Source organism: Phaenicophaeus curvirostris, chromosome 2, assembly GCF_032191515.1.
Source record: "Phaenicophaeus curvirostris isolate KB17595 chromosome 2, BPBGC_Pcur_1.0, whole genome shotgun sequence".
Taxonomy (NCBI): Eukaryota; Metazoa; Chordata; class Aves; order Cuculiformes; family Cuculidae; genus Phaenicophaeus; species Phaenicophaeus curvirostris.
The window spans coordinates 1,360,075-1,379,635 of record NC_091393.1 but is presented as its reverse complement, the minus strand read 5'-3'; the positions used below and the strand labels follow the sequence as shown (position 1 = coordinate 1,379,635).

The 19,561-nt window shown below is 39.4% G+C and overlaps 1 protein-coding gene across 1 annotated transcript in view; it reads right to left on the bottom strand.

Annotated features, from left to right (window-relative positions):
- The window catches only part of LOC138717587 (prolyl endopeptidase-like), a 105,960-nt gene that overhangs the window by 31,918 nt on the left and 54,481 nt on the right, over positions 1 to 19,561 (bottom strand). Inside the window, exons 8-10 of the mRNA XM_069851116.1 lie at positions 17,861 to 18,052; positions 9,261 to 9,458; positions 6,788 to 6,891 (exon numbers count right to left, since the gene is read on the bottom strand). Coding sequence (XP_069707217.1) covers positions 6,788 to 6,891; positions 9,261 to 9,458; positions 17,861 to 18,052 — 494 coding nt within the window. The remainder of the gene's footprint in view (positions 1 to 6,787; positions 6,892 to 9,260; positions 9,459 to 17,860; positions 18,053 to 19,561) is intronic.

Sequence of the window (19,561 nt, the reverse complement as noted above, 5' to 3'; positions counted from 1 at the left end):
GGCAGTAATGGAAAGTATTCAAAGAATGGCAAAAGGAGCCAAACAGCATTTTTATTGTTGGAATTTCAACACTTATAATCCTGCATATCAGCCTAGAAGTAGGTAAGCTGTGAGCCAGGCCAGAAGACTATTTATCTATGATTAAGTGTCACTGTGAGGTGTTAATATGGACAGGCATATAATAACTTAGTTGCACACTTTGTGAAGACAAAAGCTTTTTGTTTAAAGCAGCAATTGAGCTATTTATACAGTGAACAGCTTAGGCAAGTGCCATTTCTAAGCTCCTGCAAAAGTGTTTTTTTGTCCCGTAAAACCCACTCCAGGCTATTTCCTGAAAAAGTCTGTCATTATGACGGGTAGAAGCATCCAGGGAGGCAAAGACAAATTTCAAGAAGTGTTTGGCAGAGGGAAAGTTATTAACACAATATTTCATTTATTATAACAAGAGTAGGCAGAATAAATTTTTGATGTGTGGCAAGTATTTTAAACAGTCTGACTTTTTCATGAAGGTCACACAGAGCCTTTCAAGGTAAGGGCACATGCACAAGCTACTGCAGAGTATGTTAGACTATGTACCTGCAGGGTGTCATATAGAGTCAACAATGTACAGGCACGCTCTTACTCTGGTGTAAATGTCAGGTACGATGACACAGCTCTCCCTTGATTGCAAGATAAGTTGGTTAATTTGTTCTTACTTTGGGCTGCCAAAAGGTAAGAATTTAACCCCAGGTACTATAAAGCAGCAGCTCTATCATAAACTTACTTAGTGTAGTAAACTTTATCACTGATCTACACAGCATCTATGAAATACTGTAAAGTGGATCCAAAAGAGCAAAAAAGCAGGCACTGCGGCATTTTCAACTGCCATTAATTTAGGTTTCAGATACACATGACACCTTATACTTCAGTATAAATCTTCTCAACTCAGTTATGCTCAAAGATTGCTGAAGGCCAACAACTCATTAAAATTTCATATATGCTACACACACAAAGCTAGGAGGACTGCTAGTCTTAGTAGGTATTTCTTCAGATACATGAAAATAAAGGAAGAACCTTGGCAGGAAATCTGTGTTTCATTAAGGACATGGATCAGGACAGAGACAGCAATGTTTTTCTTTACTCTGATGAAAATAAAAATAATGAAACATTTTGCAGTGTTGTTCATGTCCTGTAATCAGCAATTTTTGCCTATTCTCTGTATATTTCTTGCATTTTTTATTTTGAGTTTCTTCCACAATTCCCTGCAGTGTTGCCTGAGTTTTGCAATGGCTACGCAAAGCTCTCATCTAGGCTGACAGCCATTTATAAATTGCTTTGATAAGGTGCCACCTGCCTTCCCTCCGCCAAGGAGAAGCACCATTAAGGCTCCAAGTGGGACCCCACAAAGAGAAATGAGGACTGGAGCCTGGCAGAAGGGTGTAACATTGGCAGGCTAAGTTACTACAAAGATGACCAGGCAGTACCAGCCCTGGCCCTGACAAACAGCCTGTTTCACAGCTCTGTTGAGATTTCTCCATGAATCTGAATGACATGGGAAAGTAATTTGAAGATGTTGCCACACTGGGATGATGTGTTGATAGAAGACAAAACTGGATGAGTGGTCAGCCAAGAGCGCTCTTTATAATCACAGATCCCAGAGTAACTGCACAGGCCACATCTCCCTAGAGCTGGTAGTGAGCAGGAGTGAGTAAGGAGAAAACCAGAAACTTCCACCCCGTTACAGCTGAGTAGTGAAGCACTGCCAGTAATTTACAGAGTGGAGGCTTCCAAGGGCATAGCAACAGCATTCTTCCTCCTTTAAATTATGTGTATTACTGTTCTACTTTACCTTAATTTAGCATGTAATTGATTTAAATGTAAAATGAGATTTAGCTTTTCCAGGCAATTATTTAATTAAATTTGATTTACTAGAAAAATACGTTATTTCTAATTTATGGCAACCCCTTCTAAACTCGTTTTAATTACAGGGGTATTTGTGTTCCATTATTATACTTCTGAGTTTGCTGACGGTATTATAATTGTACCAAGTTCTTTACTGAAAACATTGCTGCTTTTTTTCTCTGTTTCAGCTCACTATGCCCTGAAGTTACCCTCAGAAGTCTCTTAATAAATCTGAGTGAAGCAGTAAAAACATATTCTTTGTGAGAACATTTCCAGCGAACTGTCCTTTACAACACTCTTATTTCTGTCTGGAGATGCAGAGAAAAAAATATGGACCTATTTATAACCACCTCATGCACAGACACTACTGCATGCTTATCAAGAATCTCCCCTGTGTAGTGCCAGAGGTAAAATTAAAAATAAGAGATTAAGAAAAATATCTTATCTCCTTTCAAAGACTCCAAGCCATGCTGTCACACTGTTGCTTAACTCTATCTTCTAGGTCACTTCACCTTTTCCAGACTAAGCTTATTCAAGTTCCACATTAGGCACTGAATCTTTTTATACCTTTGTCTACAGAAAAAAAGTCCTCTATTCCACTGTTACTCTTATGCTACAGATACAAGATCCTACATACAAAATAATTAAACCATCCTTCAATATTTCTTCTTTAAATTGTAGGTAATTTCTTTTAATTTTATAAGCCTTAAACTTACATGCCTTAACTTACATGCAAGGAATAGGCACTCACAAAGGAGTTTCCATGCTACTAAACTGAGATACCTGTCTGAGCCTTTAGTGCACCTACAACAGCATTTCAGTTCGAAACAAAACTGTGGTTCTAAAACAAATCTCCCCACCACTCTTGGTTCCCACAGCAGGGAGGTTTCCATGTCTGCAGACCGGATTCCTTCTGGACGAGACTTAAGTAGCAGATACTTCAGGAGTGCACTGAGAGTACTTCAAGTGATAATGGAAATTCAATTCACAGGACTGACTACGGCCAGTCCAAAGCAAAACTCTCAAAATGGACACTGGATTCTCAGCACAAGCCATTTCACTCCTGCGATTATTGTGCCACGCTGCTTGTTACTGTAGATGCAGCTTATGGCCTTCCATGGAGTACAAAGAGAGCTCTGGTAGACCAGCTGACACAACCTACCTGATTTAAGATTTTGAAGTAGGATAAATCCCTTCCTGGTTCCCAGATTTCTTACTCTCATTTGGCTATACTGAAATGAATATTGTCATACACATTGACAGTAGCATTAAATTTCCAGACAGTAGCATTAAATTTCCAGAGGGCAGACTTTGAACTCTTCAGAAGGCTTGTTGGCAAAGTCTCATGGGGGACAGTACTTAAGGGCAAGGGAGCCCATGAGGGCTGGGAGCTCTTCAAAAAGGAAATCCTAGCAGCTCAGGAGAAAGCCATCCCCATGGTCCGGAAAAAAAGCCGGCAGGGGAGAAAACCAGCTTGGTTGAACAGAGAGATCTTGAGTAATATCAAGAAGAAGAGAAATGTTTATGGGCTCTGGAAGAGTGGACAGGCCTTTTGGGTGGACTACAGGAGGGAAGTGAGATTGTGTAGAGAAAAAATCAGAAGGGCTAAGGCTCAACTAGAAATCAGATTAGCCAAGTCTGTGAAAGATAACAAAAAATCCTTCTATAAATATATAAATAATAAAAGGAGGACTAGGGAGACCATACAGTCCCTATTGGACGCAGAAGGAGCAACAGTGACAGGGGATGAGGAAAAGGCTGAGGTACTTAATGCCTTCTTTGACTCAGTCTTTAATTGTAAAGAAAGTCGTTCCATCTGTGTACAAACCCAGGAGCTAGAGGAGCAAAATGAGGCTCCCATGATCCAAGAGGAGGTGGTCAGAGCCTTGCTAGCCTGACTAGACACCCACAAGTCTATGGGGCCGGATGGGATTCACCCAAGGGTATTGAAGGAGCTGGCGGATGTGCTAGCCAAACCCCTTTCCATCATCTTCCAACAGTCCTGGAAGACTGGGGAAGTTCCACTGGACTGGAGGCTGGCTGATGTTGTGCCCATCTACAAGAAGGGTTGCAGGGAGGACCCAGGAAACTACAGGCCTGTCAGTCTGACCTCAGTGCCAGGGAAAGTCATGGAACAGGTGATCTTGAGTGCTATCATGAAGCACATGCAAGAGAACCGGGTGATCAGGCCCAGTCAACATGGGCAGGTCTTGCCAAACTAACCTGATCGCCTTCTATGACAAAGTGACTAGACTCTTGGATGAGGGAAAGGCTGTGGATGTGGTCTTCCTGGACTTCAGTAAAGCCTTTGACACAATTTCTCACAGCATTCTGCTTCGGAAACTGTCAGCCTCTGGCCTGGACAGGCGCACACTCTCCTGGGTGGAAAACTGGTTGGCTGGCCGGGCCCAGAGAGTGGTGGGAAATGGTGTGAAATCCAGCTGGAGGCCAGTGACAAGTGGGGCTCCCCAGGGCTCAGTGCTGGGTCCAGACCTGTTCAATGTCTTTATCAATGACCTGGATGAAGGCATTGAGTGCTCCCTTAGCAAGTTTGCAGACGACACTAAGCTGGGTGGAAGTGTTGATCTGCTGGAGGGTCGGGAGGCTCTGCAAAGGGATCTGAACAAGCTGGACCGCTGGGCTAAGTCCAAAGGCATGAGGTTTAACAAGGCCAAATGCTGGGTCCTGCACTTGGGGCACAACAACCCTATGCAGTGCTACAGACTAGGAGAAGTCTGTCTAGAAAGCTGCCTGGAGGAGAGGGACCTGGGGGTGTTGGTTGACAGCCGACTGAACATGATCCAGCAGTGTGCCCAGGTGGCCAAGAAGGCCAATGGCATCTTGGCTTGGATCAGAAACGGCGTGACCAGCAGGTCCAGGGAGGTTATTCTCCCTCTGTACTTGGCACTGGTGAGACCGCTCCTCGAATACTGTGTTCAGTTCTGGGCCCCTCACCACAACAAGGATGTTGAGGCTCTGGAGCGAGTCCAGAGAAGAGCAACAAAGCTGGTGAAGAAGCTGGAGAACAGGCCTTATGAGGAACAGCTGAGAGAGTTGGGGTTGTTTAGCCTGGAGAAGAGGAGGCTGAGGGGAGACCTCATTGCTCTCTACAACTACCTGAAAGGAGGTTGTAGAGAGGAGGGTGATGGCTTCTTCTCCCAAGTGACAGGGGGCAGGACGAGAAGGAATGGCCTCAAGCTCCGCCAGGGGAGATTTAGGCTGGACATTAGGAAAAAATTCTTCACAGAAAGGGTCATTGGGCACTGGAACAGGCTGCCCAGGGAGGTGGTTGAGTCACCTTCCCCGGAGGTGTTTAAGGCACGGGTGGACAAGGTGCTAAGGGGCATGGTTTAGTGTTTGATAGGAATGGTTGGACTCGACGATCCGGTGGGTCTCTTCCAACCTGGTTATTCTATGATTCTATACTGGAACCTTTTAACAAGCAGTTCACATCATCATAAATCAGTAACTTGCTGTACTTCTTACTTAGTTATCTGACAGTCTTTATTGACTTCAAATATTTCATCAGCAAAGATTTTATTCTCTAGATTCCTCAGGAATTTACTGAATGGCATTAGACCTTGCTAGGAAATACCTCACTCATTTCTCTCTGTGCTCACTTCTGACGGAACCAGTCTGCAGATGATCTATGTCTGTAATTTTAACTACAGTTGTGCAAATTTTTAAATCCAGGATCCTTTTCTTCATCAAGGCAAAACCCCTCTTACGAAATCTGAGCATTCAGTGGCTTTACAAATGATCCACGCAAGCTTGCTCTCCCAAGAGGCAGCAGGTATATCTGACGACACTTATTTTTTGTGAAACCATGTTATGTAGGACAAATACATTTGTCTTTTAATTCTTTATTCATGGAATCCTAAGCATCAGAACCTTGGGAAACAGCTAAAACAAGAGTATTAACGCAGTGCTAACCTACTACTTATTAAGTACTGAAGAAACATCCCACAGAGCCAGATCTTACGGTACAGGGTAGCGTACAAATAGAACGAAAGGGTCCCTGTCCTGAATATGGATGTGTTTTAAATTGCTTTTATCTTTTGCTCCTTGATATAGTTGCTCCAGCACTGCAAGCTAAGGGTCTAACCCTCCTCTTACAAAAATCAAAGTGAGTAGCTCCAAGTGTAACTGCACTGATGCATTAATGAATACATTATATACCATGGCGTTCTTGGAAAGGTGGACAGAATAGAAATTCTTACACAGTGTGAATGAACATGATTTTTCTATTCCCATCACTAGATATTTTCCTGCTTTCTTTCCAAAGAACCATGGTTAAGACCTTTAATAGTTCTATGGCAGATCTCATATTTGATGCCATCAACAGATGGATCAATGCATTTCCTTCTTTCCTCTCTATTTCTTCTTGAGGTCTTAATAGAGATCCACAATATGAATCTGTGGCAAAAATCATCACTATTTTTATAGAAGAGTAATCGGGACCAAAGCATTTTATCTACTGTAGCCATGCCCCACAGTGGGCTCTAGCATACTGTGGAAGTGCTGAGAAGATGACCAGCTATTCCAAGTTTCCTCTTTTTCTCCACTGCCTCTTAAGCCTTGACACAAGTTGACCTGGTAGAAGAAATATATAAACATGGAAAGGCAGTAATCTCATGTTAAAACAAATATCAAAGAATACCATAACATGGGGAAAATTAGGGAATATATTGCCTTGTAATGTAAGGTGACAGAGGACTGAGTCTTCCCCGTTTCTTGCAGTGGCATATTCCAATCTCTCTAACAGGACTTGGTGGAATTCCTTCAGAGTGCACACAGACCTGCAACTCAGGAGCTAATCAAAGAACTTGCACCTTTGGTCAAGTGCAATTTCGTTAAACTCTTGCATAAGTGATTACAGCAAGACAGCAAAATTCATGTTTATTACCTGAATTGTCTGATAAACTGAAGGATCAAACCCTTTCACAGTCACCTCCCGGAAAACTCTCGGCTCCAGTTCCTCTTTGGTCAGGTCACAGTGATATATAATACCTAAAACAGAGTGCAGGTTGTCAGCTTAGTGCACGTTCATCATTAAAAGGATGCTGATTGAGGCACTGTGATGGAATAATGAAAGGCAAAGGTAACTCAGCAGGGTGAAAAACAGAAGCTCAAGACACATTCTTTCAATTAACATATAATATAACACAACACGTACATACATGCACTTCATCCGAGAAGGGTGCAAAGGCTTTCTGTACAGAAAGAATTATCACTCTCCATATAAAGGCAGGTATTCAAAATGAGTTAAGTAAAATGGAAAAAAATATTTGTTTTCATGAACTTATTTCATAGCACTTATTGAGATCGATAATGTTGGAAGAAAGAAGCATAAAGTCAGTTTTAAAACACCTCCTCTGGAGCCACCAGACTGAGAAAAAAATGTATCAAGAATTTCACTTGGGTCGATATTTTTATCTTTGTGACAAAATATTTCGAACTCACAGAGACCCTCAGATAACAGAAAGAGCTAAGCATTCACTTGAAATTGTGGCAGACTAGCACAGGTTACCCATGGGACTAAAATTAATTTGATCATGTCTACTTGTTTTACACCCTGATCCTGCAGGTCTGAAGGCAACTTCACTTGCTTGTATTGTACCTATGATTTCCAAAGGATTGTGCACATGAGAACACTTATGTCTATAAGCAGCGTAAAACTTGTAGTTTGCAGCAGAGGCAAAATCACAGAGACTGCAGCAATCTGGACATTACACAGATGTGTAATTGGCCAAAAAGAATTTTGCTATTTATAAATCCCATTTCCTGTCATTCAACACTAATAACATTTGAGCGTGTGCCATAGAGGGTGACTACCACGTCTACACACTGGTTAACATAATACAAAATCTTAATATTTGTGGTTATATTACAGATACACACAGTACAGAAAAGTAACCTCAGTGTTAATTATTGTTTGTTTTTCTCCTTTATAACAAGCAGGTCTCTGAAATTTTAGACGTATATTAGGGAAAAGAACACTAAAAGTTAAGGGAACAAGCCCTCTCTAGTGATCCTCAATGTAATAAAATTAACCAAGGTGGATAAGACTTGATTGAAATACTGCTGTACTGTGTATATTTTAGATACATTGAGGAAACAGAATTAATTATTACAGAGGCTACAGCTATTAAAAATATATTGAAATGTGAAATAATGAGGAACTATATCTGATACAGGGAATTGCCTCATTAAATCACTTTTATAGACTGTGGAAAATCAGGGACACAAATTGGCAAAGGAACACAGATGAAATCCACCTTTTCTAATAACTGATAGTGCCTCTTTCTGTAATGACGAATTAATGGGGGGAATAAAAGTAGGATGACTATAACCTGTTGGGAATTTTTTTTCTTCATTTGTCACAAAGTGACTAGCAACCCTAGTGCAGGGTGACAGGTATAAACAAGCATTAAAGCTGAATTTCCCTTAAAAAATAGGATCAGAAAGTGATGCAAAAGCACAAAGGAAAGCACATCAGGTGGTCACAGGCAGAGTTGCCCAAGCTCAATAATATATTGGCAAACATCACACAGAGAGCAGGCAGAATAGCTGCATATTAGGAAACCACATGATGAAGCATAACCATAGTCATAAACTGCATTTCAGGAGTCAATCAACCTAATATTACAGTAACAGGCAATTGAACTCCTGGTACTGCATCTTTTGTTCTACTTTATTTTTAGTGGCATGGCAGTTAATATCCAAAACCATAGTAATATTGGGACCTGCACTCTTTTGCTGGGTGCCAAATAAATACAAACTACTAGAGTGCTCACTTAAGCATCTGACTGGAATGGAGAGCAGGGATAACCATATTCTACAGGGAATAGCAAAAATTATTTTCATGGTGTCAGCAACTATGGTTTCAGAAGTGCTTAATTAATTATTTCATATATATGTTCACTATCGCTTTTGTTGTAGGTATTAAAACACCAGTATGTTCATTTGTTTCTCATTATTAAAAAAAATCGCAACTTAATATGAATGCAAATTACATTGATTTTTATTAGTAAAGTAGGAAGATCTAGGTTAACCTAAGTACACTGGCAATTGTCTTTGACAGAATTTTTAAATGTATGTATGAAGCAAAAGCGGTAAGAATGCTACAATTCCATCTCTAGTATAAGGCAGTCCAGTAACTTCTCAATGCAGGTTTCTCGAATATTAGTAGGCATAATATTTAGGCCTTACGGATCAAATACTGGTGCATTTTAAAGCACGCAATCACTACTCACTACATGGGGGGAAGCAGTTTTATCTGCATCTTAGACATACCTAATAACAATTAAACAAAGGAAAATGAGAAAGATATCATTCCCAGGGAAAGGAACAATAACAAAGGGAAAAAATAATCTTACCTGGAGATAAAAAGGAAGTAAACTGATAGAATATTTCTGTATCCTTCTTTTGACCACTATATCCCACAATACTGCCAACCTCTAGGGGGAAAGTCTTGAGATGTGCACCAGTAGCCAGATCATGAAGTTGCAGGATATTCTTCACGTCGTGCAGATAGCACAAAACCAGGAAGTTGGACCTCACACAAGCTACCCATTCTGGAGAGGGTTGAAAAGAAAAACAAAGCCACAGAAAACATAGTAAAAAGATTTGTTAGCAAGAAAACAATCAGACATAATCAGATTCTAAAATTCCTTAGCATACTTAAATACGTGCACCAAAATTTCTGACATGCATTGAATATAATAATTTTGAAAACAAAAAGACACACGATCCTGTATTGCACACTAAAGTATAGAACCTAGAGGTTACTATTAATGTTCTTTTTATTGCCCAAGTAATTCAGGAGGCTATTCTTTTAAGTAAGCTCTAGCAGGTGTAAGAAAAGGGCTATTCTGAGGTGATCTCCTCAACACAAAAAACCCAAACCAAGACATTTAGTCTAGAAGCTAATGTTGTTGAACGGCATTCTTGAGACTCTAAGGTAGTAGCAACAAGATTCAGCAGACTGAACTCAAACTGGCAGAAGGACGCAGGCACAGAGCATTCTGCAGAGGTTCATTTCCTTTATACCCCTCCTGGCAGTTCTGGGTCCCTGCAGAGATGCCCACCTCAGCTGTGCAGGTACAAGAGCTTCTGCTTCACAGAACCTTCATATTCTGAGTTTGTTCCTCAGAAGAATTAAAAAGAGAAAAAAAACCATAGATCTATGAACTTTTTCATGACAGTTTTTCTTTAATTATGATTTGGCAAATCCAAACATTAAAAAGATAAATCAAGGCTGGCAATTTCTACAAAAATCCCTGCAGTTCTACTGACTATCTCACTTCAATCCCCATCTTTATATCCTGCAAAATATAAAAGTTCTTCAGGGCCCCAGTTCACTTAGAATATATCACATAAAATATGAATTAAAAAAAATAGCATCCTTACAGTAACACACTATTTTTGCCTGCAGAATTAACTGCTGTGCAATGAGATCCCATGAACTCCATTGATTATTCTCAGTAATCGCTGTAACTAAAATGTCCAGTTTTACTCTCAATTCACAAAAAGGATTATAGACACTCTCAGGTCAACTTCAAATGTATATAATATGTAGTTCTGCTTTAGGGAAAATACTAATCAAGCAGTCTTTATTTTATAATTTATTTTATTTCAAAATTAAATTGTGATGACCCTTAATTCCTCACTAATCATTTGATGAAACTTTGCAGTTTAATGGATGTTTTCATTAAAAGTCAAAATACGTTATTACCTCAATTTACATATTAAGAAGATATAATAATCTTTCATTAATAAGATTAAATTGTCCAGGCCTAGTGCTGCTGGCTTACTTGGGGATTCCAGCTATATTAACTGCATATAATATTAATAGCGTATCATGTTAACAGCAGCAATATTAACTCTTCATCAACCCTTTGGTTTACAAATTAGATGCTCTCAGATAGCGAAGGTAACAGATGAGAAAACAACGTAAAACGTTTTTAAAACATTCCATGAGATTTAGGATCACAGTTTCAGTGCATAATACCTGTATTATAATTGGTTTCAGTGCATTGCTAAGTGCCTCCCAAACTTACAGTAATGGAAGCTACAAGGAAATGTGACAATCCAAACAGAGCAAAACACTGAAGTAGACTAGAAAGAGCAGAAGCAAAAAAAAAGACACTAAGAACCAACATACATATACAGAGCAAGCTAAAACAATAATGAATTATTAACAAGTCTTTTTTGACTGCAAGCTACAAGCAGAGTCTCTGCTATTCCCATACTCAGCATTGAGATGTGCAGATATTGTCGAGATTGTTGCACTAGCAGTCAACCTCCTTGGTTTTGCTCGTGCTTTGCAGAACACATTCTACATGCCTCTGTACTTCCTGGAAGCTTTGAAGATTCTGTGCTTGCAAATTTCACATCTAAAATCTAAACCTGCTACCATTGCTGTGGGCTCCCTTAATAGACAAAGGGCAGAAATCAGCATCTTTAGAATGCTGTTCACCCCATTATTTTGGATACCCTGCTGGAATACTGTGAATTAGTTGCTGGGCAGCTTCACTCACACAAGTGTTTTTTTAAAAAAGCTAACCATCCAAGGTCTCTCCAAATGCATAAGGTCAGTTTATTTTCAGCTAATACAAATGAGCAGGGCTACTCATTACTACTTCTACAGCATACTTACAATTCACCTACTTACAAGACACATCAGGCAAAGGATTTATTTTACTAAACAATTACCATGTAGAGGTTGCCTTTTCCAACTTAAGCCTCTTGTACTTGCTGTTCAATGTGCTTGTGTGTCCACTTAACAAATCAAGAATGTGTTTTGACGGACTGTCAAAGCTTCAGATGGAAAATAGACCTAGAAGGTCATTTTGGTTTCTTTGGTCATCACAGATAGCAACCATAAACTTCAGTGTCTCTGAAGATCAGCAGGTATCTATGCTGATCAATTAAAATGACCCATAACCACCACTCAAGGTTATGTACGGGTAGACTTGCAAGCAAAGCATGAGCGATATACAGAATAAACTATTAATCATTCTGAAACATGTGAGCAAATGTTGATGAGCTCTCACAACACATGAAAAGGCATACGTCTCCTCTCTGAGACACCATCCTCAGTGACAGCCTGCCGTGTTTAAGCTAATGGAAAAGCTCCAACCAATTTCAACAAGATTGGTTTTATATCTCACATCCTTTCAGTATGAGACATACAAAGGAGGGAGAGTAGAGGGCAAAGCTCTTCTGAAGCTGCAAACATCAGGACCAATGCTTCCTTAATTAACCTACAGGCCTTAGTTATCTGACTGATGCTGGTTTTCCATGGCAAACAGAGTTAAACAGAGCCAGAAAAGCCCTATCAGAATAACACTTTCCATCAAGAACATGCATCTTTCCCTGTGTGCCCAGTGAAGGAGTGACTGTATCTAGTTTGGACAGATTCTAGGGGGTGCTTTTTGCTGCTGGGAAACATTGGAGTTAAGCCACACCCCAGGTTTTTTTTTGTGTGCGTGTTTTTTTTTTTTATATTTCACAGTAGAAGCTTATCAATCTGGCAATGTGTGTTCCAGCCAATTCCCTCCTCTCTGCCACATTTCTGCGCTAGCCGTCTCTGCAGGATGCTTCCTCTGGGCTATGCACAGAAAGCCACCTGACTGCTCCTCAGAACAGTCATACCAGCAGAACACGCACCTGCTTCATAAGCAAAACTCCAAAGCGTGTAAAGCTCTGGGTACTCTGAAAAGCACCACAGGGGAATGGAGTGCACAAGCTTCCTGATGACTGAGATGAACATAGGGATTACTCACACCCATGCACAACCTTGTAATTTGGGATGAAAAATTTTGCAGTAGTCATTCCAGACTTTCCCTCCTGGTTCCCCTACAGTGCCAAAAGATAACCGTATCTCGCAATGCATTTGACGATTCTGGGTTGTTCACAGAATCATAGAATCACAAGGCTGGAAAAGATCCACAGGATCATCGAGTCCAACCATTCCTATCAAACACTAAACCATGTCCCTGAGCACCCTGTCCACTCGTATTTTAAATACCTCCTGCGATGGTGACTCAACCAGCTCCCTGGGCAGCCTGTTCCAGTGCCCAATGACCTTTTCTGTGAAAAATATTTTCCTGATATTCAGTCTGAACCTCCCCTGGTGCAGCTTGAGGCCATTCCCCCTTGTCCTGTCACCTGTGAGAAGAGGCCAGCTCCCTCCTCTCTATAACCTCCTTTCAGGTAGTTGTAGAGAGCAATGAGGTCTCCCCTCAGCCTCCTCTTCTCAAGGCTAAACAACCCCAGCTGTCTCAGTTGCCCCTCGTAAGACTTGATCTCCAGCTTCTTCACCAGCTTTGTTGCTCTTCTCTGGACATGCTCCAGAGCCTCAACATCCTTCTTGTAGCAAGGGGTTTCTCAGTATCTGGTCTCCACATTGTGTTTTCCACTGTAAGCTACTTACAAAGAATTATCTAAAATCTGAAAGAATGCCTGCGTCTTTTTTTTTACTTCATGCTGTACTTCAGGTGTGAATAGGACAGTGACCCAAAATCTGGCTTTAGAGTGTAAATTTGTAAAATCGTAGCTAGAAATCTTTGTGACACTGATGGAGCGTAACATTTTAGTAGTTGTAGTAACTCCCCCCCCCAAACCTCTTAAGTGTTTATGAATTAGCTAGCAGGTTAATGGTATGAATGACTATTTTTCACTTGGTGTGCACATGCTAACTGAGGGAAGAGAAGCATTTTACATGCACAGAGTTTAGGTGTGCAGCCATATACAAGGTACAGGACCACAGCCAACTGAGATTCAACTAATGGTTCAAGATACTCACCTCATCTATGACACTTTCAGGAATATGTCTTAATTCTTAGTTCTCCTTACTGAGGAGATCTATTCTGTTTTTCTTTTCATCATCACAAGTACAGGGCTGGATATAACTGCTACTCTCATGCTGCCATGCTCCACTGGTACTGGGCACTTTTCTGAGCGTCACATTTCTCAGAATTTATTATTTAACCTTCTAAAGACAGCAGATTTATCCTGTGTCTTAAGAGTAGAGTCAGAGTGCCTAATGATCAGTCTGCGTGTACGGTTTCTTAGCTACCTTTTAACTATCTACTTACAGCTACATGGTCATTTAAACCACTCATTCAGCAATAGATGTGAATCTCTCCTATGGTTCTATTTTAGACTCCCTGAAAATTAAAAGTTACACTTTATAAACAAACTCCAGAGGGGGGAAAATGAGTCTCATCATACTCGAATATGTTCTGAGGCCACCCTTTAATTTCATTTTAAAATAGCTTTCATTTATTTCTTCCCTTCAGCTCACAAAGTAAAGATCTAAATATACCTCAATCTCTGCTGAGAGTTGTAAAATGAGGTGTGTGTACAACCTCACCGCAGAAATATGATCGGTTTTTCCCCTGTATTTCCCAAATTAGCTCATTTATAAACAGCTTTGAAAACAAAAAGGTCAAAGACAATAAAAAAAGTCTACCTTGAAGAATATGTTGGAGAAATCAAATGACATCCACCAAATGACATCCAAGCACCTCATAGGCATGTGTGTTTATTTCTTGGTTAGATTACATCAGCTATACCATCTTCCCTAAGAATGCATTATGCTGCTTTGTGGAATTTCTGTTTTACCCATTGACAGACACTTGCAGACCATCAATTCTTAATTCTGAATTTATTGTTTATAAATAAAACTCTCTCTGTATCCATGGTACAGCTTTCATGAAACTGAATCTAAGTTAACACATTGCAACAAAGGCAGCTATGGATGCCAAGAAGATCACACCAGAGTAGAAGACTTTTGAGCTGAATATCTATACACTCCAGCAAAAAAAATTTGTGACCTAGAGCATCACTAACTATAAATTTTATGAAGAAATTTTAATACAGCTAATTACATCTTGGTAAAGAGTCACTCCCACACATATGTAAAATTGGACAAGCATCAATACTGATAACCACTGCTGTCCTAGCTTTAGCAGAAGGCGTTTCGTTACATTGTCATCTCTGGATCACACAAAATCACAAAGTCACTTGACTGCAAGGTTTTCAAGACAATGAATTATTAATTGCTTTCTGCTATAATTATGTCTTTCTAAAACAAATCTTGGAATGATTAAAACATGACATAGAAATTGGCTTGCTTCCTGAGTTCATCAAGTGAATGAGCCAGAATTTTGTTTATTCAGGGCTAAAACCTCCTAATAGATGGAAAAACTCCCTTCTCTTGGTGCTAAGGATACACTACCAAATTGAAAGTGTCTGCCACAAAGAAGCAATTGAACAATTCAAACTTACTTTACTGTAGTGCTAAGATCTACTTGTAACTCATCTTCTCATGGAGAGCGTTTAATTTTTAATTTAATCCAATTCCTTTACATATCAATCCAAAAAGCTAGAGAGAAGTGTACATATGATTGCCTACTCTGGCTTCACATTCAAATGTGGTAGAAGCATAGAATTATTAAGGTTGGAAAAGACCTCTAAGATCACCAAGTCCAGCCATCAGTCCAACACTATCTTGCCTACAAAATTACGTCCCGAAGTACTGTCTCTGCACATTTTTTGAACACCTTGAGGGATAGCGACTCCACCACTTTGATGGGCAGCCTGTTCCAATGATTCACCACTCTTTCAGTAAAGAATTTTTTCCTAATATCCAATCTAAACTGTCTCTGACAACTTCAAGCCATTTCCTCTTGTCCTATCACTAATCACTTGAGAAACGAGACAGATACCCACCTCGCTACAACCTCCTCTCAGGCAGCCAAAGAAAGCGATGAGGTTTCCCTTCAGCTTCCTCTTCTCTAGACTGAACAGCCACAGTTTCCTCAAGCTGCTCCTCATAAGACTTCCTCTCCAGCCCCCTCATCTGCTTCTTTGCCCTTCTCTGGACAGTAGTAGTAGTACTCTCTGTATTCTAGTAGAAGCTTAATGACACACAATAGACTCCTGAAAGTGAGTCTGATGGTTTTATATGACAAATTATGTTTGCCTTCAAGTGTTTAAAAGCTGTACGCCTGTCATGTTTACAGTCTGAAGGCCAAAGCCCTCAGCAAACCCATTTTTTGTCTTCTAAATGCAGTTCTTGTTATGTTTGTAGAGTCAAGGCCACCATGCATACTCCATTAAAGGAATATAGCATGCATAAAATTTTTTTTTGCATGTGCACAACCATGAACTCAGCACAACTTTGCCTTTAGAACAAAACCAAAATAGAGTTGAGCTAAATACTGCAGTGCAGTGAAGAGTAGATGTGCCCTTTATCTTACTGGGAAGCAATATATAGCCAGTGCTTACACAGCCACTGGTCAAAGATCCTTTGGCTACCCAGATCACACCTCAGGTAAATCACAAAATCACTAGGTTGGAAAAGACCCATAGGATCATCAAATCCAATCATTCCTATCAACAACTAAACCATGCCCCTCAGCACCTCATCCATCTGTCTTTTAAATACCTCCAGTGATGGCAACTCAACCACCTCCCTGGGCAGCCTGTTCCAGTGCCCAGTGACCCTTTCTGTGAAAATCCACACATGGTAACCACATTTCACATCAATCACATTTTTCTGTCCCATTCTCTTCGGAAACTTGCTGTCTCCAAGTCAATTCTTCACCTTGGTCCCACTTTATAAATTGCTGTTCCTTGTAAGTTAAGCATGGCTTCACAGACTGTCAGCAAATTTGCACACAATCAGAAATTAGACTTGGAAGAAACTTTTCACTTACACCAATTATTTATTCTCTGCTTAGGACTTGAAAGGTACTTCATTTAAGACAAAGGTAGTCTCTAATTCAAAGAATTCACAGTCTTAAAAAAAAGACATGTATCTCGCCAAGCTCTACTTTGGTATTTACCAAAATACCCAAAATAATCTAAACTCTAGTTGTCTGTAATATCACTACAATTCTGACTGCACTCAGAGTCATCATTTATGACACACTGGGGACATACTTTGTCTAGGCTGTGGCAGAAATCACATGAAACACACTGTGAAACAGAAAGAAATAAAATTTTTTTTAGGTTATCTTGAAAAGCAAGATCTTAAGAGGAATTTGAAAGAGTGGTCAAACAGGTTTGGTTTACTGGGGAAAGATGGAAGTTATTGAACATACACAAATGGATCACATACACAGAAAGAATTCTACTTCCACGAAGCAGCTCTTCACTGGAAAAGTAGCGAACATGAATGAATTTGTATAAGGATGGATAAATGAAAAAGATCAGAGATGTTTTTAATACATATCATTATGTTAGTCAGATAAATCATAATTTTATTTCGCACTGTGGGGAGGATAGATTACATAAATGCATAATACACAAAGCATCTGATAAAAACAAGTCAGAAGAGGTCTTTCAATATTATCTGAAACCTAATTTTTAATGGCATTTTCCCAAAAATGATGGGATAAAATACACCTTCATTTTGATTACCTCAAATCCTAAGATTTAGGTTTTGAACTTGCTTTCATAGTTAGAATATTCCATGTCCTATACCTTCCCTGAGGCCTTCTCTCAAGTGTTGTCTAATCCTGTTATCCCAGGAAAAACAGAAAATCCTGTCTCAAACTGATCAACTCTCTTCATAGTGTGCTGCAGTACTGCCAGGCTCACTTTTCTCTTCTTCCTGCTTACAAAGTCCTTCTCTCTCTAATCCGTGACTGTCTAGTAAATGTTTACTACATTGACATGAAGCAGGAAAATACTTTCCCCTCATTTCCTATGAACACAGAACTCAAACAAGGACAGATGAAGCAACTTCACTACAGCCACCCAGGACATTAGAGAAAGAGGGGAAAAAAAAAAAGAATCCTAGGTCTCTCAAGTCCCAGCAAGTCTTTTAATCACAAATCTTGAGCAAAGTTTAAACACAGGAAAAAAAATTAAGTCTGTATGAAGTCATTGAATAGACTAATTACTGAAATAATTTGAAAAAAGCATCCTAGAAAATCTTTTATTTGACATGAACTCTTACCTAGAACGTCCCTTTTATGTTCAGGAATGAGAACTTTCCATTTAGATTCATCTGGGTCACTGAAGTCAATGTTGATTAACTGGTAATTTGGAGAATGGCGGTTTGTCTTGAAGGTGAACACTGTTCCTTCATTGGTGACGTACTCATATTCAGCCTCAAAGTTATCTATCAACTTCACCCACTGAAGAATTCCTGAAAAATCAAACATACAACATAAATTCTTCACCTCCTGAAACAAAACCTTTTAATACCTGAGAGCAAGGTCTTCCTGACAGTTGCTGTAGGCTCTTTCTTGAACAATGGCAGCAACCAGAAGAGGTACACCTATGGGAAGGGCTGAGTATGTACCAAGTATTAAGAACCTAAAAAGAATTCTCCAGATTAACAGGCTGCAGCACAAAAAAGCCAGTTCACAGACATGTTAGCATACTGGTTTTGAGGGATTACTAGCAAAATACATGCAGAATACTGACATAACTATGTCCAGCATCTGCTGGGAAGCTCAGATGTTTGCTGCAGAGGTACTTCTACCACACCAACTACCCTGGAGCTAAAAATGCCAAGCACATCAGGCTCTTGTCAACAGAGCTCACACACACACAATCTTACAGACTTCTTGGAATAGTGAGTAGCAGCTGAGTTTAAAGACTTTGCACTAAGCTTCATTTTTATTTATTATTTTGTTTTTAACATTTCATTTTAATTACTGTTTAATTATAACAAAGTATTCTTTTATTTTTCTTTCTGCAAAAAAGTTACTTTTTCTTAAAGTGGAAAGTTTTCCATCCTCCTTAAAACGCTGGACCTTCCCACAGAATGGAAATGATGCTATTCGAATGCTAACAATAAACTTCAGCATCAGGAATTTCACCATCAATTCAGAAACAACATTCCTGCAGAACCGTGTCACCACAAAAGGACAACTGCAGTTAGCTAAAATATTAACTTCTGAGTCTGTGAACAATGAAATTGTGTTTTCATTATCAACCTTCTAGAATCACACTCAGTAATGAAAGCACACTTCTCTCAAACATTAATTACCTCAGTTTACTCACTCTGTACCACAGCCTTAGTATTGACTCAACCTTGAATTGGGACTGAAAGACTCCACTACTTTTTATTTACATTTTACTGTTTTGCAATAGGCATAGAGGCTAGTAGAAAGAAAAAGCAGCAAGATTAGATCAGATATGTAATCTGCTTGCTATATCTACAACCAAACCTATCAACCAAACTTATGAGTATTATACCTTAGCTATGCTGAGAAGTCATAATCCTATTGATACATGAAATTAAAGCTTTTCTATCTTAATATAAAATACGGCCCACTCTATCCTTCTTTACTAAAACTAAAGATTGGGTCTTTACTTTGAAGTATAAACAAATAAACTGTGCATACATCTGTTAATGAAACTCTGTAATATAATGTTTGCGCCAATAAAACAGCACATCAGCTTATTTTATAATATTAAAAGCTAAGTAGAATAATGGAAGTAGATCATAGCTGAGCTGTAATTACTGTAAGTTTGAAAAAAATAAAAGAATAATTGAGGAAGCAGTGAGATGGCTACGGTAAATTAAAAACCATTAAATGTAATAAGAGAATGTAGCCATGCCTAGTACATTCACAAAGTTCCTATCTCTTAATTGCCATTTTGGTGTAAGGAAAACTTTCCTATTTCTTTATGCAAAGTGATAGAT